At 32.7% G+C, this 27,321-nt stretch overlaps 1 protein-coding gene across 3 annotated transcripts in view; it reads right to left on the bottom strand.

Annotated features, from left to right (window-relative positions):
• LOC132755886 (uncharacterized) overlaps positions 1–27,053 on the bottom strand; it is a 38,059-nt gene extending 11,006 nt beyond the window's left edge. Inside the window, exons 1-5 of one of the 3 annotated variants that reach the window (XM_060746819.1) lie at positions 23,259–23,397; positions 21,148–21,292; positions 14,975–15,049; positions 2,768–2,846; positions 596–735 (exon numbers count right to left, since the gene is read on the bottom strand). In XM_060746819.1, coding sequence (XP_060602802.1) covers positions 596–735; positions 2,768–2,846; positions 14,975–15,049; positions 21,148–21,177 — 324 coding nt within the window. In that variant the 5' untranslated portion in view covers positions 21,178–21,292; positions 23,259–23,397. Of the gene's footprint in view, positions 1–595; positions 736–2,767; positions 2,847–14,974; positions 15,050–21,147; positions 21,392–23,258; positions 23,398–26,804 lie in introns of those variants that run through there. The other 2 variants (XM_060746820.1, XM_060746821.1) reach the window with 2 other exon arrangements.
• Between the last annotated feature and the right edge of the window lie 268 nt (positions 27,054–27,321).

The following is a 27,321-nucleotide window of genomic DNA, read 5'->3' as shown; positions in this document are numbered from 1 at the left end:
ACATATTAAGTTTTGTCTTAAATAACTTATTATTTATAATGCATTTCTTTTTCAAAGAGTTCATATAAAAATATAAGGGAATGAACTCAAGAGTTCTTGTCTTGTATCAACTAAAAGTTTTGTCCCTTGAGGAAAATCAATTCTGATGAGAAAAAAAATATTCAAATATGGATATATAATGTTTTTCTACATTAAAATGCTAAGAAACATCAATAAGTAGATATATCAAAATCATGAAAGAATTTTTTTTTTAAAAACCCACAAAGTTTGCCCCCAGGCTTTACATCTGTTTACGTTACACATTAAAACAAGAGAAGACTATAAAACAATGACCCTATATCACTCAATCTTACCATTTGAACTTCTCTTTGTTATATTAAGTAATATATTATCTATATAAGCTTTTTTTGGACATTTTTCTTTCAAACATACAAAGATAACTATAAAAACAATCATTTAACATGTTATAATAAATTTTCTTTTTTGTCTTGTATCAACAAAAACTTGTGATCCTACTATTTATTTCATTGTTTCATAATAACTAAAGTTAATGATAACTATGCATTATGTCTTGTAAGATGAAAACATTTATTACCTCCCTCTTCCTCATTGACACTTTCTTTGACACACGTTTGGTCTTTGGTTTCACAGAGATACGATGTTTGGCCGCCTCATTACTGAGGCTCGTTGACCTCATCTGTACTGCCTCAAAATCCGTCACGTCCATTGGATTTTCTGAAATAAATAAAAATTCTCACATTAGTTCTTTACCCCTGTAAGAACATATAACAAGACTTGTCCGGCCTTGTATTTGGAAAAGCAGGCACAGAGACTTACTGGTAACACTGCCTGGCTACTTAGTGGTTAGTACTTGGTTGCTGCTCGGCATTATGCCATAATGGCCCGAAGATGTGCATAATGGCCTGAGGGCCGCAGGCCCGAAGGACATTATGGACTCAAGGGCCATTATCGCATAATGCCGAGCAGCAACCAAGTATTAACGTCTTTAATACCTTATAATGTCCGAAATACGGCATTTAGACATAGCCGCTAATCTTGGTTGTCGCCCTTTCTAAGAAACGGACTGTTGTCAATGTAAACAAAATTTTAATACACATGTAGCTGTCATTCAGTTTAATTCTCCGATTACCTTTAAAAATATGACAAAACAAAATAAATATGAGACAATGTTGTTTTATTGTTGTTTATATCGATAATACTCTTGTATTTTTTATAAACTTTAGTGTCTTCAAGAATGGTTTCCGAGATTTATGTCTAGCTCTAAAAAATTTGCCATCGATACGATCTTTTTGTCTACCGTCTAACTGAAATCATTTTTGGAATTTCAGAGGGTCATGTTTTGTCTTGGAATGAGTTATTGTATTCTTTTCTTGAGTTTATAAATATTCAATGTTAAGCTTTGTTGATTGCGATTGAATACGTCATTTAAACTTTAAATTTTGTGTGCAAGTGACTTTAGTTCATTCAACGTCAGCAGCCATCTTGAAAGTCACTGAGAGTTGATGACGTCATTCTGTATGTGCGCTCATTCACTCGCCCATTATGGAAAAATAATGCCGAGTAGCAAGGCGGCCAAAATCACATAATGACCTAGATCTTGTCATAATGGCCCTGAAATACCGGTACCCTAGATTTTGTTACTATATATAGTAACATAGGTATTAATTTAAATTAATAAAGGGGACATGGGTTCAATTCCAAGCTTTCCGTACTAGATCGTTTTCCTACAAGTATCTTGGTTGAGACTTTAAAAAATGGTGCTTTACGCCTTACATGTAAAATAACCAGTAATACTGCCTCTCCCACAATGGACTTTTATTTCTGTATTTGTTGCACAATATTTCAAAATGTAACATTATAAACAGTATTCTAGAACGTGTCACCCATATGGGTATCCTGAGGCAACTAAAAATGTTTATCACACACTTATATTTGGACTCATCGGGACAATATTCATATGAAAAGATGGAAGCTGTGGGGCAGATAATTGACTCTGGTCTTACAGTACAATATGTGCTGCCTGGCCTTCTGCCAAGACAATTACTTTTTATAGAGGTTGAATCACATCATTTATGTAAATGTCATTAAGTGACTTTCCGACTTCACTTGTGTAACAAATATACAAATATAGCGACCCTCTAAACAAAGTTTCAGCCCGAGACAAAATATGGGCTCACAGGTACAACCACTGATTTTTAAAAGTCATGTTTAACATGAACATATCGGAGGAATTCTAATCCAGAGCTACTGTGATTTTAGCATGATTCATTTGAAGCCAGCATCTTTAACCACCCTGCCACTTTAAATTTACTCTCATGTGTTGTCAAAAAAAGTACATCAAGGGGGGATGTGCCCCCTTTTGTTTGGGGGTTTGAAGGGGGCAGTGAATCCCCTCATTGTTAAGACAATTTTGGCCTCAGGTCAATCTTAAGGCAACGTGTAACCAACACTGAAAAGCCTTTGTTTCTATCTCAATCCATTTAGAAGTTGTAACACTTTGAAATCAGTTTTGATGGAAAAAACAACACAAAATAGTGATTTTTGGCAATTTTGAGATGTCTCTCATTGCCATGGTAACAGGAAATTTAAGATTGAGCATGCCGATACAAAGGCTATGTCAAGTTAAAATTTGTGCCAAGTTTGATCAGTATTGAAGCATTACTTATACTATCTTAATATAATATTCTTACAATATGCTTATGTGGTAAAAGGTTAACCACACAGCAAGAAAAAAGATAATATTTACCCGGTAAACTATCTAATGACGCCGATCTTCCGGTTTTCACCGAGGCAACACCAGACTTCCAGTTACTTGAGAACAGGTCCTAGAAACAACAATACATCAAAACATTACTAAAGTGATGCAATTTATCATAAATGAAAATAACAGACCATGATATTTTTATGCAAGATGTTCACCTGAAACTGATATAGATACATATTTCAAACCGAAGAGGTAAAACCTGAATTCAATAGACAAACAAAGCAATAGCTTGCTCTTGTAATTATTTATTGAAATAATATCATGACGGTATCTAGTCAACTTTAAACTTTCTATGGTTGACAATAATTCAGTCATTATGGACTTTTCCAGAGCTTCAATTTTTTAAAAATTAGTCCTATAGATACTTGAAATGATGCTTTGGTAGACTATAACATGTTGTTTGCAAGTAAGAGGATGAGACAAAAATTTCAGCGATCTTACTTTCTAAGTAAAGATTAAGGCAATTTATCAAAAGAATAAATACAATGAGCAGCTACACTATTCATTCTTCTTATAAATTAATATATTTTTTATGTAGAAACACAAACACGCTTAGCTTGATGGCTGCTATAGAATCTACATTGCCATCAGTGCAGACATATCTGTCATGGTCTGCAATCTTTGCTATTCAGGCAGAATTTATTTAAAATTTCCCCTTAAAATGATAAATGGTCTTGTCCAGATTAAAAGATGGACTAGTCCATTTAGGATATTTAGCATTGTACAGGTTATGACCGATTGTATTATATTGAATTATAACTTAAAATCAATAGCTCAATCTCTTACTAAGAGCCTATCTAAATAAACTGGTATCATTTTCTGCAGAGATTATTCATAAAGTCAGACAGCAATTATTCCAATATTCCTTCCTCCCCCATAAATTCTGTGCATTAAGAACAAATCCATGTTTTCTTGCAAGTGTAAGTCTGTAAGTCTGAGGAGGATTTGGGATGAACCCTTAACTCTGAAGAATGAGAAGTATGATGCAGACTGAGCCAAACAATTCCTACAATCCTACTGCAATTGAGCCGCGTCACAACAAAACCAACATAGTGGTTTTGCGACCAGCATTGATCCGCGCAGTCTGATCAGGATCCATGCTGTTCGCTGTCAGTTTCTCCACTTGTAATAGAGTTGATAAGCGAACAGCATGGATCCTGATCAGACTGCACGGATGCGCAGGCTGGTCTGGATCCATGCTGGTCGCAAACCCATTATGTTGGTTTTGTTGTGACGCGGCTCAAATCTTTTTGTGTCACCTAGAACCATAATAATGAATCTAATCTCAGCCAAATCTCTCAGCTAAATAAGATTGGACAAATCTCATTATACATTGGTCAAAATTTCATCAGTAGCTGAATTCCTTGAACCACATACCCATCCAATTATCTCCCAACCCTGACCTTAAATTGCAAAAACCTTACCCACCCAACATTATGATGGACAAACATGATGTTTCTTTCTTTCTTATCACCAAAGTAAATTCTGCAGACAATCTTTCTTTACTTCAGCTCTTATTATTATCCTAATTAACAAGGAACCAGTCAAGTACCAAATCAGTAGATTTCCGCTGTGGCTTGACAAAATACCAAAAGCTATTTATTTATTACCAAGAGCAGGAGATAAATCATTCCTACTTTCATCAATAACTCATTCTCACCATGCTGAGATGGCCAATAAGTCATACATGGCAATTTATAAGAAGTAGGTTCAAAAGAGAGAAAAATATAAACCAGTATCAATATTTGTAAAAATAAACTCTTGCTTGCTTGGTTGAACAGTCAAAATATATATGTCCAAAATGTATTTTTGTACTTGATACATTTAATGTAAGTCAAAATTGTAGTATTGCATCTGTTATACTTATAAAGAGCTCCTTTATAAGTCCAAAATGTAATTTTTCATCTATATCCACGTTAAGTCCAAAATGTAATTTTTTTCATCTCTACGTAAGTGCAAAATGTAATTTTTCATTGATATTTAAGTCCAATATATAGTTTTTAATCTCTATACAAGTCCAAAATAACACATTCTGCGTAATAAATCACTTTAAACTATATACCAAGCTTGCAAACAATCTTATTTTTGCACTAGTACATTTTCAAACTATAGAGTTTTAATTAAAATAAAATGGAATGTCATAGATAATTCATTTCGTTCTAATATCCATTTCAATCGGTTTAAGAATGTTACAGATTTATTGGTTAGATATATGATCTCAGGATTTGGTACAAGTTGAGCTCACCAAGAATACAGTCAAACATGTCTTTATACAACCATATGAGAACATGGACAAAAATTATAGGGCATTTAAAAAGAAAGATACAGTCAAATAATACCAATCTTGCATGATAATTCTCAAATTAGAAATAAATATAAAAGATATCTTAAAGGGGTACAAATCTTTAAATGATTTAATTTCCTGTGACATAAAAAGACAGAACCCAAAAGGTTTAAATTTAATTTTAAAAATCCGAAATATTTTATCTATTTAAAATTTTTTTTCTTAATAAATACCTGATTACATCTATTTAAGTTAAAATTTTTTTGGGATCAAAATAATCCTTCAAATTTAAATACTGCCCTAAATTAAATTTTTAAATTTTTTTGCCCCACGCGGGGCCTAATTCTAAAACAAAATCCGGGAAAACCCCTTTTTTAAAATCCATGGCTACATAACCGGGAAATCAAAATTTTTATATAATCCAGGGTTTTCCAAAGGAAAGGGAATTAATACCCCCAAAACCCAAATGACAAAAAACCCCTGGGAATCATTTTGTTTAACCAAATATTAAGGCTACAAATCCAGAAATCATTTTGATTCTCGGCTACAAATCCATGCAGGAATGATCACACTTGATTCATGACTACAAACCTAGAAAGTCTGATAATGTCAAGTTATAGTGTCCCAAAATAATATGATTTTTATTTACTACTGAAGCACTCAGAATTATAATGCTGACGAGACTATTATACTTTGGCATGCTTTACACTTCAGAGCAAATAAACCTTTCTTAAATTAATATGGTTTTTTTACAAGTAAAAAATATTGAGCTTCAAGTTCAGTCTATTATAGTTTATAAAATGAGAACACAAAATGGAAGCCTTAAGCATCTTTTTTATACAATTGGCTTCTATATAGAGGTGGTCCTTAACACAAAGTGTTAACTTTATACTATAATATATGATATCCAGACTATCACATTTCAGATCTATTTTATTATGGGGACGGTCATTTATTATGTAAAAAATAACAAAACCAGCTGTCTCGAAACATGCTTGTATTTGCTAATTAGACTGTATTTTAAAATCTATAGGGAAATTAAGGTATATGAAACACACTGCTGGTGCTGCATCATTTCAGTGCAAAAATATCTTTCTGCTGGGAAATTTACTGCACAATTTTATGTGATAATGTCACTCTATTCGAAGATTAATGATTATTTTCTCAGCCAAAATTTTCATCTAAGACTACTCCTCAACAATAAAGGTCTGATGCTGACAATTTATTATCACTGTCCTATATTACAATATTGGGTAAGGCCAAATAAAAAAAAAGTTTGTTTTTCAGTCTTCCACTAAGGTAATCACGATGGTCCTCACAAAAGCTTGATCAGTGTCGTGAAATACACGATTATTTTGTTTATTTTATTTTATTATCAATGAATGAGCTATATGTTATTGCTCCTCGTCTTTGTACATAATAACTTCCCGCCAAAAATAAGAAAGGCGGGAAAATTATACTTCTATGCTTTGCTCCACGCCACACTTTCTCACTTTTCTTGCTTTTCTTGTAATGTTACATTTTGGCGGTAAATTAGCCTATATAAACACGCCCTTTCACAGCATTTGTTAGATTCGGACATTACAGTCATTGGAATATACACGGTGTGTTATGTTTAGTTAAGATAAGAACTATAAAGTTTATAAAAGGTTTGAAATTAAAAATAAAGTGTTTATTGAAAAAGAAATAAAAAGTTTGTCTTCAATGTTGGTGTAAAATCTGAATCTCCACCACATTGAAATTGGTCCCGCGAACCGGATAAGTGTTTTTGTGAAAAGTGCTTTATAACAAGAGGAATTTAAAAAGTGTTTCGGTGGAAAAAGGAAAAACAATTTTGGAAATATTTTCAAGTTGTGCAAAGTTCTAAAAATCTAAAAATGTGATATTGTATTTCCACGTGTGATTTTCTGTGATGAAGTGTGTATTATGAAGACATGTGTTCTGTACTTTACAGTTGAAAGTTTGTGAAAAAAATTTTTTTTTGAATTTTTTAAAATATTCCCCCGTTTTGAAAAGGGTAAAGGGTAGGCAATGAATGCTGAGGAATTTTAAAAACCCCCCACAGGTGAAAATTTAAAACAAGAAAAAGGATTTATATTTTGTTTTGAAGTGGGGTATATGCATCATATTTTATTCAGCGAAATACGGCAGTGAATAATTCATGATGGGCGATACTAACTTGTCATATCTAAAAGGTGTTCGGACACGATTTTACAACTTCTTAGATACAGAGATTGGAAATGGGGAGCAGCTATTGTCTGAATATTCAGATGTAATGCTCATAGATGCCTGAGGAGCAAGCAGGGATAGAAAATAGGATAGAGGAATGCAAGAAAAAAGTCAATAATTACACGGAAAAACTTACTATTCCAGTCTGAAAAATTGGCATTAGCTATTGGAGACAGTGATAGTGAATTTCTTACAAGTAGTCATGGATAATGATTCAGCCTTACAGGACAAAGCAATGACTATAGTTTTATAAACTTGAAAATGTTCAAAAAGATATGAAAAGGCTTAATGTAGAATACAAAACACTAGAAAATAAAGGAGCAGAAACTGTAGTTCAGCATATGTGTGAGCTTCAATTGAAACTACAACAGGAATTCTTTGAAAATCAACAAAGAAGAAATGAGGAGCAAATGGAAATACAACAAAGGTTCTTTGAAGAACAACATGCTTTTAAAGATAAAAGTACAAATACAGTGAAATTACCCAAATTGGACATGATCTCATTCAGTGGAAATCGCCTTCAATGGACGGAATTCTGGGATTCTTTTCGAAGTGCAATTCATGAAAATGACAAGCTTTCTCCTATTGATAAATTTAATTATTTGAAAGGAAAATTAGTAGGTGAAGCTAGAAGTGCCATTGCTGGCTGACATTATCAAATGAGAATTATGATATAGCTATTCATATTCTTCGTGAAAGATTCGGTGACCTCCAGGATATAATTGATTTACATTACAAAGGTATAGTGAATATCTTACCACCGAAGAATACTACAGAAGGATTAAGATTCTTTTTCGACAAGATTGAGCGTCATTTACGCAGCTTAGAAGTGATGAATGAAAATTTAGACCAACAAGTGTTTGTGTCTATGATTAGAAGCAAACTTCCCAGTGAAGTTCTTCTTCAACTTGAAATACAAAAGGATGTGGATACTAAATGGTGTATTAAAACGTTACGGGATTTGCTTCGTAAATACATAGTTTCTAGGGAAAAATCTGACAAACCAAAATCTCTGAATGACTCGAGTCAGTATGCGAATAAACAAACAATTCCTCATACGAATAGACATACGAGCATGTCAAATCGTTATAAAAGCCAAACACAGACAAACTATTCTGGAGGAGCATTAGTTGCGAATGAGAAAAGGAAAGTTTTACTTCCATTAGCGAAGATATGCAGATACTGTAGCAAAAATCACTGGAGTGATGAATGTAATAGATACAAAACTATTGAAGAAAGAAAGTCAAAGTTAAAAGGATGCTGCTTTAGATGTTTAAGAGAAGGGCACACGTCTTCTGACTGTAGAAGTAGTAGAATATGTGTATACTGTGACAAATCAAATGTACATCATCGAAGTCTTTGCCCGAAAAGGTTTAAAGGAGCTGTAAGGAGAGAAACAGCTATTGTTTCGAAAGAAACAATACAAGACAATATTGAAACAAACATACCCAAGCCATATTATATAACTGAAGAAAATGCAATGATATCTTCAGGAGAAATGGTTCTCATGCAGACAGCTAGGACAGAAATCTTGAATTCTCAATAATAATAAACGAGCTGAAGTGCGAATCTTTATTAGACTGTGGATCACAAAGAACATATATTACGGAAAAACTAGCAGAGAAACTTAAGTTAAAAAAGGAAAAGATGGAAGAAATTAAGTTGGTGACCTTTGGTAGCAAAGATGTAAAAACAGTTCACACACATTCGACAACGTTACAGCTAAAATTAAAGAATGGAGAACATATGAGTATAAGTGCAAACATTGTTCCTGTCATAAGTGGAACTATTCAAAGGAGACAAATAAACGTTCTAGGAAAGATGGCATCAATGACATAATTCATAGTGTAGACCTAGCAGACAATATTCCAAAGGAAAATGAATTTTCAAGTGTTGAGTTATTAATAGGGAACGACTTCTATCTTGATATTGTTCTCCCACAAAGAATAGAAATTCAATCTGGATTATATCTACTTGCATCCAAGTTAGGCTGGCTACTTACAGGAAGAACTGATGAAAACTCTGACGAAACTGGAAGTGAAACAAATTTGTTGATTTTAACATACGGAAATTGCCAGACTACAACAAAAATATTTCAATCAACTGATTCTTCGCTTCCTTTGAAACCAGAACTTGTAGATCTTTGGAATACAGAAGCCATAGGTGTAGTTGAAAATAAAGAGACATCTGAAGACAAAGAGGTCATGGAAGGTTTCAAAGATACTTTGAAAATTTGAAAAACGGAAGATATTATGTCACCTGGCCGTGGAAAGAAGAGAGAAAGAATTGTTGCCAGTTAATAAAGAATTGTCATTTCGGACGGTTAAAATCGTGTGTCAAAAGGTTAAGAAACAAACCAGAACTGTTGGAGAAATATGATTCTATTATTCAGGAGCAATTAAGTAAAGGTATTATAGAAGAAGTGATTGATACCAAAAGGTGATTTGATACATTATTACCACATCATGCAGTGATAAATCCACAAAAAATCAAACCCCAAAGGTACGAGTAGTTTAATCGAAAGTGCTTCATCACAAATGTAAACCAGAATATAGCAGTTTAAACGAATGTTTACCATCGAGGGGCCGGTGATGCTCATGAAATTTATGTGGACTTTTGATGAAGATTCCCCCGCTACACAAAATAAGCTATTATAGCAGACATCGAAAAGGAATTTTTTTAAAAAAGGTTTGCAAAAAAAGTGGGAAGGGGACGTGCAAAAATTTCTGTGGTTTTAAAAACATGTGAAAAAACCCAAATACGACTTGAAAAAAAATTTTAAGAAAATTTTGAAATTTTTTTCGAGTTCCCTTCGGGGTATCTTTGAGCCCCTTTTTACAGGTGCCACTGTGAAAGTCATTTAGAAAAAAAGAAAACCCCCTGTTAAGCTAAACAAGATAAAAAAATGGGCATCTATGTTTAGTTTACAACGTTGTGACAAAGGGGTAAAAACGAAACTGAAACCAATTTAACTAAATTTTGAAAAACCAAAAAAATATTTTAAGGATGGCCTCCCTGAATTTTAGAGAATGGCTTACAAACATGGGTAAAGAAATTCTTTAATAGCAAAAAAGACGGAACTGAAATGAAAGATACTGGTGTCCCTTTTGGGCATACTTGGGAACCCAAAATCTGATAAAACTTTCAAAAAGACAGGGCCCAGGAAAAAAAGTGAAAATAAATTTGGGCAAAAAAATTTTTTTTCAAGGGGAATTTTCATTTAGTTTTTGACCCCTTGGGAATTTTTTTTTTCACCTGTATTTCTTTAAAAAGGTTAAAAAATTTAATTTTTTACAAACCCCCCTTGGAAAAAAAAATCCCCTCATGGGGTGAGTGATAAAAAGATGAAAAAAAATTAAAGAGGCCGGGGGTTCCCCCCGGGTGTCAGATTAGACATATGCAAAATCTCAGAGTGTTCATTTCCAAGGTGTCTATCAATGGAAGGTAATGAAAACATAACCTACAAATTTACTGTGCTTTTGTGATGCATCAAATGAAGTCGTACGCTACTAACTATCTATCTCCATCAGAAATGTGGTAGTGAAGTGAAAGTCGACCTCGTGTTTTGCAAAAACACGACTAAGCACCTGTTAAAACAATGACAGTGCCTCGATTAGAATTGATGGGTGTTTTGACAGGAAGTGTAAAAGGTGTTTGAAATTTGTAGAGGAGCAATTAAAATTGGAGATTTAAAGGATCATACATTTGGACGGATTCACAATGTGTGATAGGATGGTTACAAACAACTAAAAAGTTACCTGTGTTTGTGAGTAATCGAATCAGAGAAATAAAATCATATATGTTATAACAAAGATAAGTTACGTAAAATCAAAAGAAAATCCAGCAGATGTTGCAACAAGAGGAGCAACAATACATGACTTACGCAATAACAAACTTTGGTGGTATGGTCCTCATTGGCTTTCAGAATATTTCGAATTGTCCTCCGAAACAGCGAAGAGTTTTAAATGAAGATCCAAATACGGTTTCTGAGAGCAAACAAGTCGTGGAAAGTAACTCCGAAAACTTTGAAACTGAATTTCTTGATGAAGAAAATCTGTCGATTGCATGTACAATTAATGATCATGACAATATTGTGCTCCATTTGGGATAGACAAGTACCAAGTTTTCTTCTGTTGACAAATTTGATTCGTACTACTGCTCTTGCCTCGCGATTCATTAAGAAAATTAAAAAGCAAAAGTGTGAAAACCAGTCTTAACATCTCAGGAATTGGAAACGTCGGAAAATATGTGGATCCTATACTACAACGAAAACATTTCAGTGAAACTATCTGCCGGGTATATATAATCAGAAACCAACTACCCTACAAAGACAGTTAGGTCTGTTTATTGATCCTAAAGGAATCTTGAGGAGCAAGGAAGACTTGAAAATGCAGGATATAACTGAAGGAGCGAAACAACCGATCTTGCTTCCGCGTAATGAGTGGTTTTCCTATCTGATAATAGAAAAGGTACATAAACAAAATTGCCATTGTGGGAGTTTCTCAAACACTTTCGAAAATTCGATATAAATTTTGGATTCCTAAAGGACGTTCAGTTGTTAAATCAGTGTTAGGTAGGTGTTCGACCTGCCGTTATTTTGAAGGCGGGCCATATAAGATGCCTGCATTTGCGCCTTTGCCACCTTCCAGAGTTCAGGAAGCACTTCCTTTCTCAAGAGTTGGACTTGACTATTTTGGTCCACTGTCGATAAAAACAAAAGACGGACCCAAGAAAGTATGGGTGTGCCTTTTTACGTGTCTCCTTATCAGAGCTATTCATTTGGAGCTTGTACAAGACATGTCTACGGAGGAATTCTTACTAGGATTCAAACGATTTATATCTCAAAGAGGAACACCTGCAAAATTATTAGCGATAATGCCTCTCAATTCAAGGCAGCAAGTCAAACAATAAATAGTATATGGCGAAATGTGTGCCAAAGTCATGAAGTGCAATCTTACGTAGCCAATACTAGAATCAAATGGAAATTCATTGTCGAATTAGCTCCGTGGATGGGAGGAGCATACGAAAGATTAGTTGGAATCGTAAAACGATCTCTTCGCAAATCTCTAGGACATAAATTCCTGACCTTAGTACAAATGCAAACATTGTTGAAAGAAGTAGAGGCAACAGTGGGAATTCAAGGCCGCTTGTATGTCACTGACGACATTTAACTCGAATATTACACTTACACCTAACAATTTTTTGAGCCTTAACCCGAACTTGGGCATTCAAGAAATGGAGACAAAAGACAAAGACAGTGATTATTCACCTAGGGAATGCACAAGTGATAAATTACTAGCAATGTGGAAAAAGGGACAAAAATATTTAAATGAGTTTTGGAGAATTTGGAGAAGATGAGTAAATTGATTAGTCTTCGTGAACGTATGCAGTCAGAACCGAAGTCAAAGAAAATACAATCCATTATAGTGCTCAAAATGGAGATGTAGTTCTTATTAAAGACAATATGCCACGCGGTGTTTGGAAGATGGGACGTATCTGTGAGTTACCTCGAAGTCGGGATGGGCAGATCAGATCAGCAAAAGTAAAAATAGCATCAGGAAAAGTTCTTGGCAGACCTTTGAATTTGCTATATCCGATTGAAATGTAATAGCAAGAGAGATTTGCCGAAATTGGAAAAATGATCATATTCGATCTTCAACCTATTCAGTCGAAAGAGGAGCAAAGTAATCGTGCAGTTCGTAAAGCTGCAGCTAGTGCAAAGCAAAGTATTAAGGAGATGATTACAAATGAATAATGATTACTGAAGTGTTCTCTGATAAACAGTACATTGACAACGATTTATTTGCGTGTTAATGTGTCCTGATTTATAAATTCTTGACACATGTTTGTGGATTTTAAAGTGATTATTGGAACTGTTCTCTGGTGTATACTTTAATATTTTCATGTATGTGTTTTATGTGTTCTATGATGTAAATTGTGCTAAATATAAAGGCTTACATATGATCTGATGATCAATCTATTCTTCAAAGTAGTGATGATAGTGATTCAAATAATGATGAAAGCGGTGGTTCCAGTGGCGATTAGAGTGATGATAATGTTTGAAGTAAAAGTAATAAAGAAGATAATGATAAAAGTGTTGTTAAAGAAAGTGATTAAAAAGAAAGTGAAGTGATTGATGAAAAAGGTGATGCAAATTAAGAATGATGACTGTGAATCAAATAGTGATTCAAGTAATATTGACAGAAAATTCAAAAAGTGATTCAAGAAGTGATGAATTAAATAATTGTGATGGTCATAAAATAAAAGAGGATTGGAAAGCTGTAAAAGAAAAGAGGTAGAAGTAAAGTATAAAAGTGACACAAAGAGTGAATATGAATTTGTATATAATGCAGATGAATTAGATGGATGAAATTTTTATAAACACTTTCTATTCAAAGTATTTCTAGCGACGAGGAAGTACTTTGGTGAAACCTGTTATAATATGAAAAAAAATGAAAAAAGAAAAGATGAGAAAAATTATGAAGTGACAAAAACAAATTGCACAAAAACAGATACATTTGAATATGCAGAGAACACGGATGAGGTAGAAAGTGAGACAGAAGAGGCAAATGGAAGAAGAAATGAAAATGATAGTAGAACAGCTGAAACAGGAAAGTACAAGGCGCCACAGAACAAATTTCAGTGTGACAAAGATGATGATGTTGAAATTTTAAAATGTTGACATACCAGAAAACATAAGAAGAGTAAGAGTCATAACATCAGTAATAGCTGAAGTAGTGTATACCTATAAGAGGAGATGAAAACTAAATACATACTGAACAGTATAGACTAAGATATTTGGTTGTTACCACAGAATAGTAAATAGAACTGAATGATTTATGTTTTACTTAGGTTGTTTACCGATCTTTTGTACCCCCTTTAGCCTCCTTGCTGGGAGTGTCGTGAAATACAACGATTTTTTTGTTTATTTTATTTTATTATCAATGAATGAGCTATATGTTATGCTCCTCGTCTTTGTACATAATAACTTTCCCGCCAAAAATAAGAAAAGCAGCGGGAAAATTATACTTCTAATGCTTTGCCTCCACGCCACCTTTCTCACTTTTTCTTGCTTTTCTTGTAATGTTACATTTTGGCGGTAAATTAGCCTATATATAACCACGCCCTTTTCACAGCATTTGTTAGATTCGGGACATTACAGTCATTGGAATATACACGGTGTGTTTATGTTTAGTTTAAGATAAGAACTATAAAGTTTATAAAAGGTTTGAAATTAAAAATAAAGTGTTTATTGAAAAAGAAATAAAAAGTTTGTCTTCAATGTTGGTGTAAAATCTGAATCTCCACCACAATCAGGGTGATCTGAGAGTCAACATGGCTTTTGATATTATACTGGTAAGCTTATTAGAATACAATTTAAGTTTATAGTATTCTTACATGTAACATAAAACAAAAGAAAGGACTCAACTCCAGCTTTATTTTTTGATTTTAGGTTTTACATCTTTAAACCATTGGCATTATATTCCAAATTTGAAGCACAGTAAGTTTATGACACAAATTTTGCAGGTTAAACCCAGTCAATTGAAAGAGAGGAGGGTCAAATTGGAACAAACTTATATGAGAAAATATTGATGCTTAAGGAATTAGAAATTAAGGAAAAATCTAAAAAATATACACTGGTGAATTTATATGAATAACTATCTTTAAGAATTTACCTCCTCGGAACCATCCACACTTATCAAACTCTGCTCACTCTCTTGACTTGTAGATTTTCCCGCCATCGGCACCGACTGAAAAGAGAACAAAAATATAATTTATTACCATTTCATCAGACATGCAGAATCTCAGATGATCTTCCTATGCCAATAAAATATGCAACAATAAGGTCACTATAATTATCTGAACTCATAACTGGAGTTGAATTTGTGTAAGTGATGTGGGGCTTGCTGAGACTGTATGTCAAACTGTCTTCTGTGAATTTGAAGGGTTTCAGTATTCAGCTGCCAATTGGAGTATAAAATTTTGAGACACAGTCAGCACGAGAAATTGTTTGTACACAGTTTGTACCAGGAATGAGCACACGGTGTAGTAAATAGGTAAGGCATTTCATGCCTTAAACATTTTAAGGGTTACTAGCAAAGTAAGAGAGAAGAAATTGAAAACTCCTTAAAAATCCAAATATTAATACTGACAGACTTTTCCTCTTTGTTAATGCTAGTGACAATAACATTACTTTATAATTCCTATGCCACCTGAAAATCAAGCCAAGCAAGCTAGAGCAGACTATCCAAAACCATATTAGGTAGCTAGCACAAAGCAGAAGTTTCAAGCCAAAAGTATCAATATGCAAATGTAAGTAAGTTTCCAATGAAACACACAATTTCTGGGTGAAAAGTATTTCAACTGAAGTTTACTCAAGTTAATGTTTGTTCTCAACATGCAAATTTGGAGAAGAATGATTCAAGACAGGGCTGACATCAAGCAAGTCAGAACATCTAAAAGGTTTCTAGTCAAACAATGTCATTCGAATTTTTTACCATTATTCTTTAAATATATATGTACCTTTTTAATTTATCTACCTTCACAGCTTATTGGAAAAATTGGAAACTGATAATAATATAATCTCATCCTAAACAATAACTATTGACTCATTCATAAGATCTAGCAATAATTCAATCTCAACCAATATTAATATTTCACAGCTATCCTTACAGTTTATCTAATTTTAGGGCAAATGGCACAAAAATCAATCTTTGCATACTATATTTATATATACAGGGAATTATACATATAGGCTATCCTTTCCTTTATTGAATATTTCCCCAATGAAGAATATAAATCTATGCAAGATAAACATACAATCCTTAAAATAAAACAATTTACAAATACAGCGGATCTCATAACTGACTCATCTCTAAATTTCTGAAATGGATTTTCGGTTCTGCTTTAAAAGTTTGGAACTGTCCTATTGTATTAGTTTTGGAGACACTAAAATTTAACATTAGAAATAGAGATCCTGTTAGGGGTCAAGTAAATAGTAGAGTTTTGGGTCTGTGAGAATACATAAAGGTGGTCGAGGGTCACTGTATGTCATTCTTAATTCATACTGGATAATTAGGGGGTCAAGATATGTTATCTGGAACTCAGCAAATGTGGGTTTTTCCAAACTAATGCCCCTTGCACTACCAAATTTTACAATTACAGCTACAGCACAATAGAAAGTCAATCTGTTGTAGTTGAATAGAACAGAAAAGAACGGTAACCGTTAAGTTGTAAATGTAAAAATGTTTTACCCCCTCCCCCAATTCAGTGATAAAACCAAAAAATATTCTTTATTCCGGAGTTTGTTTTATTTTTAAGTATTAAACTTTATTAGTATTAAACTGAACAGTTTCTAAATTACAACTGAATGCATTATCTCATCAACCTAGTGCAGTAATGAGTTAACTACTTATAAAATCAAATAGGAGTTAACAAATTATTGTTCCTAGTTACACTAAGTTGACATTTTTTTGGCAATTCTTTTTACCTCATGCAGGAATATTAGCTGTCTCTCATTGGCCTAACATTTAGTTGAACTTCCTGAACCACTCTTAAAACATTAGCTCACAATTTAACCACAAAATAACAATGTCTTGTAACTTTGATCAGGCCCTATTTTCTTAAACCCTCACACTGTATAATAAAAGCTCTTATTTCAAGTGCTTTATAAGCTCTTGCATGTCAGAACAGGAAAGGGCATGAAATAATTACAGCTTATCAGTTAATTCACATTCTAGCATTTATAGTAAATAAGTTTTTAAACATTGTAAATCCATCAGAGCAGTCTTCAGGTATTCAAAGTCTATCCCTGTCGTCAAGAGATGTGCTTGATTTACCTAAAATTACAATTGACTAGGAACAAGACCATAGTAGGACATGTATTGATACAAAACAATCAAGTAGACTGTTTTATTGCTGAGTAATGTTGATTTAATACATTAGAAAATGTCGAGTAATTCCTCAGTGAGTGATTAACCAGCTTTCAATAAGTGCTCCCCCCCCCATGCAATGTATTTGCAGAGAATATAAATCTTTCTTGTCCACTATCAAAGGGATATACAGTAGAACTTCGGTAAGTCGAAGTGACTTGGGTAAAAACTTCGACACATCGGGACTTCGACTCATGAATCGCTCTCAATTCCATGACAAAATTTCAACCCGTGACTAGTGCTAATCCTAAGATCTCAAGTGCTAATCATAAGATCTATAACGAAACATGTTTCATGTTTTTCAATCATTAATCAGATATTTTACAATGATAAATATAGCATGTTAGATAACGTTTTTCACGGCTGATTATTTGGGACTTCCCGTTGACGTATACAATAGAGTTACAAAGCGTAACAGTAAGAAAGGCGATAACTAAACCGGCTTTAGTTAATATTTTGTGTGTTATTCTCAAACGCGACACCGGGTCATGGATGTTTTTCAAATTTGAAAGTAGTTCTTACTGTTTACTGTCAAAAATACCGACTACGGCAATTAAAATAGTAACGATAAAAGCATTTTATTACAAATTTTATCGAAACAAAGGCTTTTTGAACAACACGGATATTGTAATTTAACAACCTATCACACAAATGTTGATTGGGAAATCGTCTTCGCAGCCAGATAAGGTGTGACAAAATGTCTCGAGATCGAAACGGTGGTCAAAATAATCGAAAGACTTCGACTTATTTGTGGTAAATTGCACTAGATTTACTTTATACGGACCACGAAAAAACTTCGACACAGTCGAAAAAAATTCGACACATAAAATCTCGACTCATAAATAGGTTTTTTTAAGAAAGGAATATATTAGGGGGAAAAAATCGGGGACTTTCATTTTTCTTCGACACATCGAGAAAATTGACTAATCGAAGTTCGACTCATAGAAGTTCTACTGTTTATATCTATTAAGGGTAGCTACTGTTATAGCTAACTTATTTCGGGGCTCCCTGGCCAGAAAGTATGACAAGAACCTTTGGAACCTAGTATTATTAAGTTTGAATCCTCGGCAGTTGGCTTGCTCTTTACAATCATTCACAGTGCCCAATTGTTTTACAAGATCAAAGTTAGTTCTTCATGTTGCACAATCAATCCAAAACAGTTTTGTTCATGTGATTATTCTATCAATTACTTGTGGGCAAAAGAGAGCCGGGGGTCAAAGGCCCTATATTTTTTTCTTTTTTTTTTAATCTCAAAACTCGGATGATTTTTGATGGTCAGAAACTGGCATAGGAAAGTACGCTGACCAATGAAAAACCTGGGATTTTAGACAAAGATCAGAAAATGTTTTACAGCCAGGTATTGACGAATCAATAGACACACTTCCATGAGGGCCAATTTAAATCTCACCCAAATATGTTTACCTTTACTGCACTGGGTCTTTTACAATTAACAAGCATTGTGAAAAAGCAAAGGGAGGTAAAATATTATTAAAGATTAACAGAGAAGTTCTCAGGGGGCAACAACTTATTGAACTATATTCTTTATGTTTACAGTAGATGTCATAATTAATTAATTATGTAATATGAAAATCATCATATTTATTTTTTAATTCTGCAGGATTTTTTTTTCATGAATTATCTCAGAGAAACTTGGTTTGATCATAATTTTCAATGGAATTTTTTTGAATGAAAGCAATTGGGTTAGAAATTATAACCCTACAGGAAATTGGGAAAATACTTCTTGGGTAATGGGTATGCGAAGAACTTCTATGAAATTAGTTTTATAAAATGTATGATTTTCTTAGTAATTGAGTATAAATTTCTTTCCTTGGACAAATTGCATATGATTTTATTTTCAACACTTATTCTTGCAGGAAACAAGGAAAAAATTTCACAAGTAAGCCTTTTCACACTAAGATCCAAATAACGCTGAAAAATATCATTATATGAAGTGACTACTACAATTTCCCTCCACTTTATTAATGAGTAAGTATTCCATTACATCCACATGCCTTTAACTTCCATGAGAATACTATGGCAACCATCTATCAAAACCGTGATTGAATTTATCGGAAAGCAATGTTGTACGTACTCAATCTGTCTTTTTAGATCATTTCTTAAGGCATACAAAACATCATGTTTCCATGATAATGCAAAATGGGTTTTATTTGTATTATTAAAGAAATGTTTACGTCATCAAAATCCATTGTATACATCTTGTATATACACATATGTTCACAAGAATCAATATCTTTGATAAATGTTTTTTTATGTCAGGAATGAGAACAAATATATATAATGTTCTCAAGTCTGACATAAAAAACATTTATCAAAGATATTGACTATTGTGAACATATTGTGAACAAAATAACAGTATTTCTGTACCATATCAATAACGATAAATATTGTATACTTTGGAATCACAGCTGAAAATCATAATTATGTTCTAAAATGATCATTTCACAGAAAAACTGCTGTCAGTAGGACAGCGTGCTGGACTGTTCTCAGTGCTTGATAGTAAAACAAGAGCCTGGATAATGAAGAATTTTCTGTTAAAAAATGGCCAGAATTCTGTCAAACTCCATGTTAAAAGTTATGGGCCTTGGACAGTGACCTTCTTTGTGGGAAGTTTCAACCCATACAACTCAGTAGTTTAGAGATTCATAATTACATACAAAAACTTAACCTAAGTGTGACACCAATACCTGGGTGAGTACACCTAAGCTCTCCCTATAATAATCTTAGAAAAAATTAAGGTAAAAATGGCCTTGGATATGCAAACCAGTTTCTACTATAACTGTGATGTTTTTAAAAATTAATAACTTGCCTTAATTAATACTGAAGATATACTGTATTACATGTAGATTCATTTAAAGCAAATTTTTGCTGTATTTGATTCATTTAAAGCAAATTTTTGCTCTTCAACATTTAGATCTAATACAAGCTTTACAATGGATGGAGTACCTTAATAAAGACATAAAATCTTTTTTTTTCACATGACATCCAATCTTTTTTCAAAGTATTAATTGTAACCATTTTATATTTCTCTACATTACAATTAATATACTACTCAGGCCTATATAACATCTTTTTGTAGCCATTTTTTCCTTGTATCATATGACAGTCAGCATGTCATACAAATTAATATTACATTCTATGTCATCTTAAGGAGACTTACAAGAAACTTGTACAAAAAATGTTGTGAAGTTTAATACAAATTATACAAGATGTCACACATTTACTTTACTTAACCTTCAGTCTACTGGCCGCAATAGAATCTACTCTGGTGTGAGCAGTGCAGACCAAGATCTGTGCCGGCATGTCCATAGTACTGTATCATAAGTCAGTCAGTACAAATTAAATTTAATCATTTGAAATTCCTATTAACATTGATAAATGGTTTTGCCCAGATTGACAGATGGAAATTATATAAAGTCATTTAAGAAATAATAAACAATTACGACAATTTTCTTAAAGCATCACCATTTAAGTATCAAAACCACCTAAACAATTTGTATTTAAGAGTTAAACAATTGCTCACATATAAACTCAAGTTATGCTCATATATAAACTCAATTATTTGTCTATATTAAACTGATTTAATTAGCTTATAATGAGATCATATAATTATAATCTTTTAACAATACATGTATACAATGTATTGCAGTATCTCCATTAAAGTTAATAACAAGTTATGTGTGTCTATATGAAAATGACAGCTTATGTAAGATAGTTAAAATAATCATTTTATGATACATGTACACCATATAACCATTTCTCTACTAAATCTAATATTACATAAGATCATTTAAAACATTGTTTTAAAACAATTGAAAATACAATGTTAGAAGATAAAATTTGATTAAAGATTAACGAATCTTCAAAATTAAAAATTAAAAAAAGGAAAACTTTCTTACCACTGAGCGAAACAGCTTCTTCTTATACATCCTTTTAAATGATCATATATTTATAAAACCTATGCTGTCACTCTGCCAATTACTTATCACACATTTTTTAAAGAAATCTTCAGCTTTCTACAAAGTCAGTATCTCACAAATCAGCCTGTATATCAAGAAATTTTTATCTCTAAATTTTATCCTCTAAAAAATGTTTTGTGGCATCAAGAAATTATAACCTTTGACCTTTTAGTATCTGATGCACAGTAATTGATACCTGCTATTTATAAAAATGCTGCCAATTTTCATTAAAGGTCAAACATATTTTGAAACAAATTAATACAACTAATCTATTTTAAGTTCACTGAAAATTATGTCTGAACAAGCATCCTAATTTAAACAACCTTATTTTCTCCACCTTTATCCATAAATTAAATTAAGTCCAGGTGGTTCATTTTACCTGATTACATATGTAAGCAAATTCATGTTCAATGTCTTTCAAATCTTGAATTGAAAAAAAAAAGTTTTATCTTTTGTTCTTGAACTTGTCTATTCATCATTAAAGATAAATTGAATCATAATATTTACATGACATTATTTAAGGGCAATGTGACTGCATGTTTTGACTGTTTTAAAAACTGTCAAAATAATTATGTTCCAGGACAAATTTGAGATTTTGTCGGGTTACAAGGTAGTAACTGTTGCCAAAGGTTTGAGGGTTTTTAAGGGCAAATTTACCGTTACTAGGGCAATTCAACTAAGTTATCTTGCCTTTCATGGCAACAATAATGGCAACTAAACTCATTAATCTTAAAGACAATGTAGACCCAGTATTATATGATGTATTTTCCCTCAGTTAACAAAATGATAGAATTATTGTATCTTCTATTTAAATGTTTTACAAAATTATCTTATCATTGACAATATAAGTTGAACAAAAAAAAAAAAACAATGAAAATTTTCAAAGAAAAACAGATGATTCTGATAATGACATTATCTGCTCTTCAAAAAAAAACAAAAAAACTTTCTTCCAAAAAATTTAATGCTAAACTGTTACTGTAGAAAATTCTCTAAACATAATTATTTAGAAGAATTTGCTGCGTAATTTAGAACCTTTACATACAGCAATCTCATTAATATTCATGGAAAAGCCTTGTATTATAGCTATACATATAATAATTAACCTTTCAAGAAAACAAGATTTTCAGACCAACCCCCGAAGGTCAGAATATGACATTACAGAATAATTTATCCACAAGAATTATAAATCAGCAAATTATTCCGAGAAATATCCTAGAATTTCGGAAATATTCAATTCTCTGCACAAAATGTCACAGCTAATGTTTTATCAATTATTCCAGTAAAAATGATCTGCACATTAGATATGTTGTCCTATTAGAAATGTTGTCCTAACATAATAATAATATAGATACTCTGGGCCTCACTGTCTGGAAAATTTAACAATAAAACTGCCACAAAATTTTATCTAAGGTAGAAAACAATGCAGATAACCCAAGAACAACATTTATTAACAATTTGACCTTTAAAATTGTAATGCAAAAAAAAACCCAGCAGAATCTACATTCACAATGCTTTTAAAATGTTATATATTTATCTTCTCCCTTAATTATAAAAAATTCTTTAATTTTAATTCAATTTATTAAATAAAAAAAAAATATCACCTTATTACAAAACAAATTAATGACAGTAAAATTGTATATTAATTAGCTGTAAGTAGAATTCCATTTTACAACAATTTTATAAACAGCTCAGCATTCAAAACATATAAAAAATAATTTTGCGAAAAAACTCAAATCAGCTTAATTAATATGATAAATAATTTAAACCTCATTAATCCTTGTCACAAAAACAAAGCAAAACAACATCCCATATAGTCATTATGCCACAAATGGCACATTAAAACAATCTTTAATTAAATAATTTATTATTATCATATTCCAATTTTGGAGAAAAATTAAAACCCAACTCAACACAGATAAATCCACTCATTTTTCTAACACTTTCAGAAAACATGACCATGAAAAACAAAAGTCCAATCCAATATTATAAATTCTTAAATCAAAAGTCATAAAGAGTTAACCACATAATAAACAATCTATCCAAGCTATAACCTTTATGAAATGACTTTCAAGTGCTAATATCACATGAAAGAACTGCTCTCTCTTTAACTTGGTGATAAAATTTTAAATTGGTCTAAATCAAAACATGTACGAGTATATATACCAGCGCGATAACATTCAGTTTCAAGAGGCCTAAACCTAATGTATTAACTTATATCTCATGTATAAAAGCTGTCGCATTCCCATATAGATTGTATATCAAATTGTGAAACAGCAAAAAAGCAACATTACGGAATCATTAACAACATGCTACAGTAAACAATATACATTAGTGACACACGTGTACCGCTCTCATAGCACTGTATTCAACTTGTCCCCTTCTAAATCTGTACAAGGAACTTATGCCCGTATACGAGTTTAAAAACTGCAAATTGCTCTTTTATATGTTTTTCTTTATGTGGTTCTAAAATTAAAAGTTCGGCATTCGACATATCAACACTGTAAAAATTATAATGGTGCCTTAAATTTCAGTTTGCTGGTAGAGGAAGACCAAAATGTAGGCCTGTCATCTGACCTTCTGTGCCATTAGCTCCAGGCACGTGAAAAGAAGTTGCACCGACCTTTGATTAGCATCAGCAGCGGTCAGGCCATTATATGGACATCTATGGGCCATTTTGGCATTACATGTGGCGGTGGTAGCGCCTGTAGTTTTCACTCGGGATCAAGGCTGTAAACCAGAGTACAGTTCAACCACTGCATCGTTCCTAGGCAGGCTGTCAAGCAGTTTACCATTACTAGTTGCCTTCACTTTTGTAAGGAACTGAAACTTCTGTACAATTGCCAGAGCAGAGGTACAGACTGCGAATGACCATAGAAACGGTTTCAAACACAACGAAAATGACCTGCGCTGTCCGGGAATCAAAACCCGGGTCACCAGATTCACAGTCCCAGTCCAATGCTCTACCTATTGAGCTAACCGGACGACTTTATGTTTGGCATTGTATTATTATATTATTACTATATATAGTCACGTGATGAATATGGCGGACGTGTTTTTAAGCTCCGGATATCACATAAATCTCTTGAATTTTCAAAAAACTAAAACAAACAAAAACCACTTGTTTTATCATAATATGTATTGATAAGATTATTGGACTATGTGTGCTTTGCGATGTGACAATTTGTGTAGGTTATTTGTATATTTATTTTTTGCAAGCACTGTATTATGTACTGTTTATTATAATGTTTTTATGTTGTCTTCGGGCCGTGTTCTTCTCTTTGCAATTGTTGAATTGGCCAAAGGTATGTTATTATGCCGATTTGCTGAATAAACTGAACTGAACTATTATTAAATGACGAGCAGCAACCAAGTATTAATCTCTAACTAAAGGTTGTTGATTAACAAAACATTACAACTTCATAATCTTATTACCTCCCTTTTGCATCAACACTTCAAACAGCAAACAAATCAGTATAATCTAGCCCGCACAAACATTTTTAAACATAATTGATCATCAATGTAAGAAAATATTCCACAGATAAAACATTACTTTCAGGTCAGTTAATTATTTAAAATATTTTGGAATACAAATAGATATTTAAAAAGCTTATCTACTTATTCCTTTTTCAGGTCATAAAGAAGCATTAGGAAAATATTGAAATTGTATGCTTCATGAATTTGAGATCAGAAGTTTGACAAAATATGGGGGGGTTTTGCCTAAAGAATAATCCTTTAATTTGAAAAATAAAGTTATTATCAATTTAATATTTTTTTAGAAATCAAGATTTGTATGGTAAACAGAGACTTTATACAAAGTAAAATCTTAAACATTAAGAAACTGTTGTCGATATACATAATTGTCTATTACATAAATGTCTACAATTAAGGTAGAGTCTAGTGAGTAAAATTCAGTATCAATCAATTGCTTTGATCTTTCCAATTCTCTTTCTCTCAAAACTAGTCAAGTGTAGAATTAATACAATGAGTGAAATCTTCAACCGAACAATACTAAATTTCTTATGTAACTGAATTTAGCTTAATTATTATAATGCTGAGACTAAACAATTTTTAAGCCACCACCTTTTTCAGATTCTTATACACATGTTAAGGTCGTTGACTTCAAACCACTTGCCCTTCACCGCAGTGCGTTCGAATCCCGACAGGGATTATGGATTCTTTCATGTGAGGAAGCTATCCAGCTAGTTACGGAACGTCGGTGGTTCTACTCAGGTGCCTGTTCGTGCCTGACATAATGCATGGAAGGGCACCTGAGGTCTTCCTCCACCAGTAAAGCTGGAACGTCGCGATATGACCTATACTGTGTTCGATGTGATGTAAAACCCAAAACAAACAAAACTTATACACATGTTGAGGGTGTTTTTTTTTGCCTGTGTCCTAAGCTTACAATGACATGAATAAAGTACAGATTCAAATTACCATCATAACTGTCATAATAACACCGTTTTTGACATATGTACTAAACAGTAACATACTCGTACATGACTATTACAACATACGACCCATAGTTTCAGGCAATTTACTGATATAATAAAATATATCCTTCAGCTATTTTGTAGAGCACACACCTTCATAATCTTCATAATTATCTACATGTCTAGGACAGATTATATGAATAAATCATTTATACATACATTTTTTAGCAGTGATATAATCTATATAGCATACTTATGTTTGTTTTTAAACTGTCAACACAAAATAGTATTTATATACTATATCTATGTACAAAGCAATTCAGACATTGTAACAGAGCCCTCCCCACCCCCTCCCCCTCAAAGTATAGTTATTGCAGCTTTTGGATTTTTCAAAGTGACATATAAGTCTCTGCACACTGTGAGGACCTTCCAATGGTAAAATCCCTGCCATCTGACCATGGTCTGCAATGTTCTCTAAATAAAAGACTTACTCCGCTATTAAGAATATTTTGAGTTTTCCCAGCTATTCTGAATGTTAAGTGCAAATAATCATTTAAACTTTTACAGTTGCAACTTAACAGTAAAACAGTCAAGTGGCCAGCATCAATCTAGCTGGACAGCTTCCTCACATGAGAGAATCACATTCAAGTCTCTGATGGGTCAATAGTGAACCCACAGTGGTGAGGAGCAAGTGGTTACTATTTAACACAGCCACAGATGCCCCAAATTGCAGCATGAATCTATGACAGTAGTATTTTGTTAGTACCTAGGGGATTAGCTTGGAAAAACCCACATTTGCCAATTAGTTTCAGAAAACAACTATTCAGTCAGTATACATATTTTGAAATATTCGCAAAAAATTATGAAATGGTAATTTGTCCAGTTTGAAAGAATATTTTAGAAAAGTCCAAGGAATTCAGCATAGCAACCCTTTGCTCTTTCAAAGAATTTTAGCCAATTTCCAACATCAAATTGTAGATAAGTTTTTTAAGTCAACTTTATTTTGAATTTAATTTTAATAGGACAAAAAAGTTTGGTTTTGTATGTATAAGAGGAGAAAGGTACCTTCCCAGATTATTGATCACTTACTTTAAAATTTGAAAATTGTGACATGAGAAATTCATTTAAAACAGACAAAACCAATCAAAATCAAACTATCTTTACCTTTGAAGTCCTTATTTGAAGTCCAATTTAATTCCTGAATAATATTACACTTTCATTTCCACAAATACACAGCAAACCATCATTTTCAGTCCATTAAATTATTGACAGTCAATCCAATTTGTAATCCTTGTCCAAGTTTATACCAGTTTTCATATCACCTGACTTGTGAAATGTTATAACATTATGTCCTACTGAATTAACCTTATACGGGTAATAAACCAAACAAACCACATGTGAAAGTGGACCTTTTCCCCGCTTCCTACGGTCAAATAAATACTACAAGATAACGACATATAAATATGATAACTGGATATATAGTGTATCATACCCCCAGTACCCATTAACTTTATCATCAGTTGATTTCTCATACTTGACAAGCTAGTACCCTACACTAGTGGTGTTGACCCATACATCATTTACTTTGATGTTATTTCATCAACAAACACACATATCATTGGATATATAAGATGAACGCACTGGATGTATCTTAATTATTTCACATTACTTTTAGATAACT

Source organism: Ruditapes philippinarum, unplaced genomic scaffold (genome assembly GCF_026571515.1).
Source record: "Ruditapes philippinarum isolate M1 unplaced genomic scaffold, ASM2657151v2 ctg659_1_1_1_1, whole genome shotgun sequence".
In the NCBI taxonomy this organism is placed as follows: Eukaryota; Metazoa; Mollusca; class Bivalvia; order Venerida; family Veneridae; genus Ruditapes; species Ruditapes philippinarum.
This window is presented reverse-complemented; position numbering and strand designations above follow the sequence as displayed.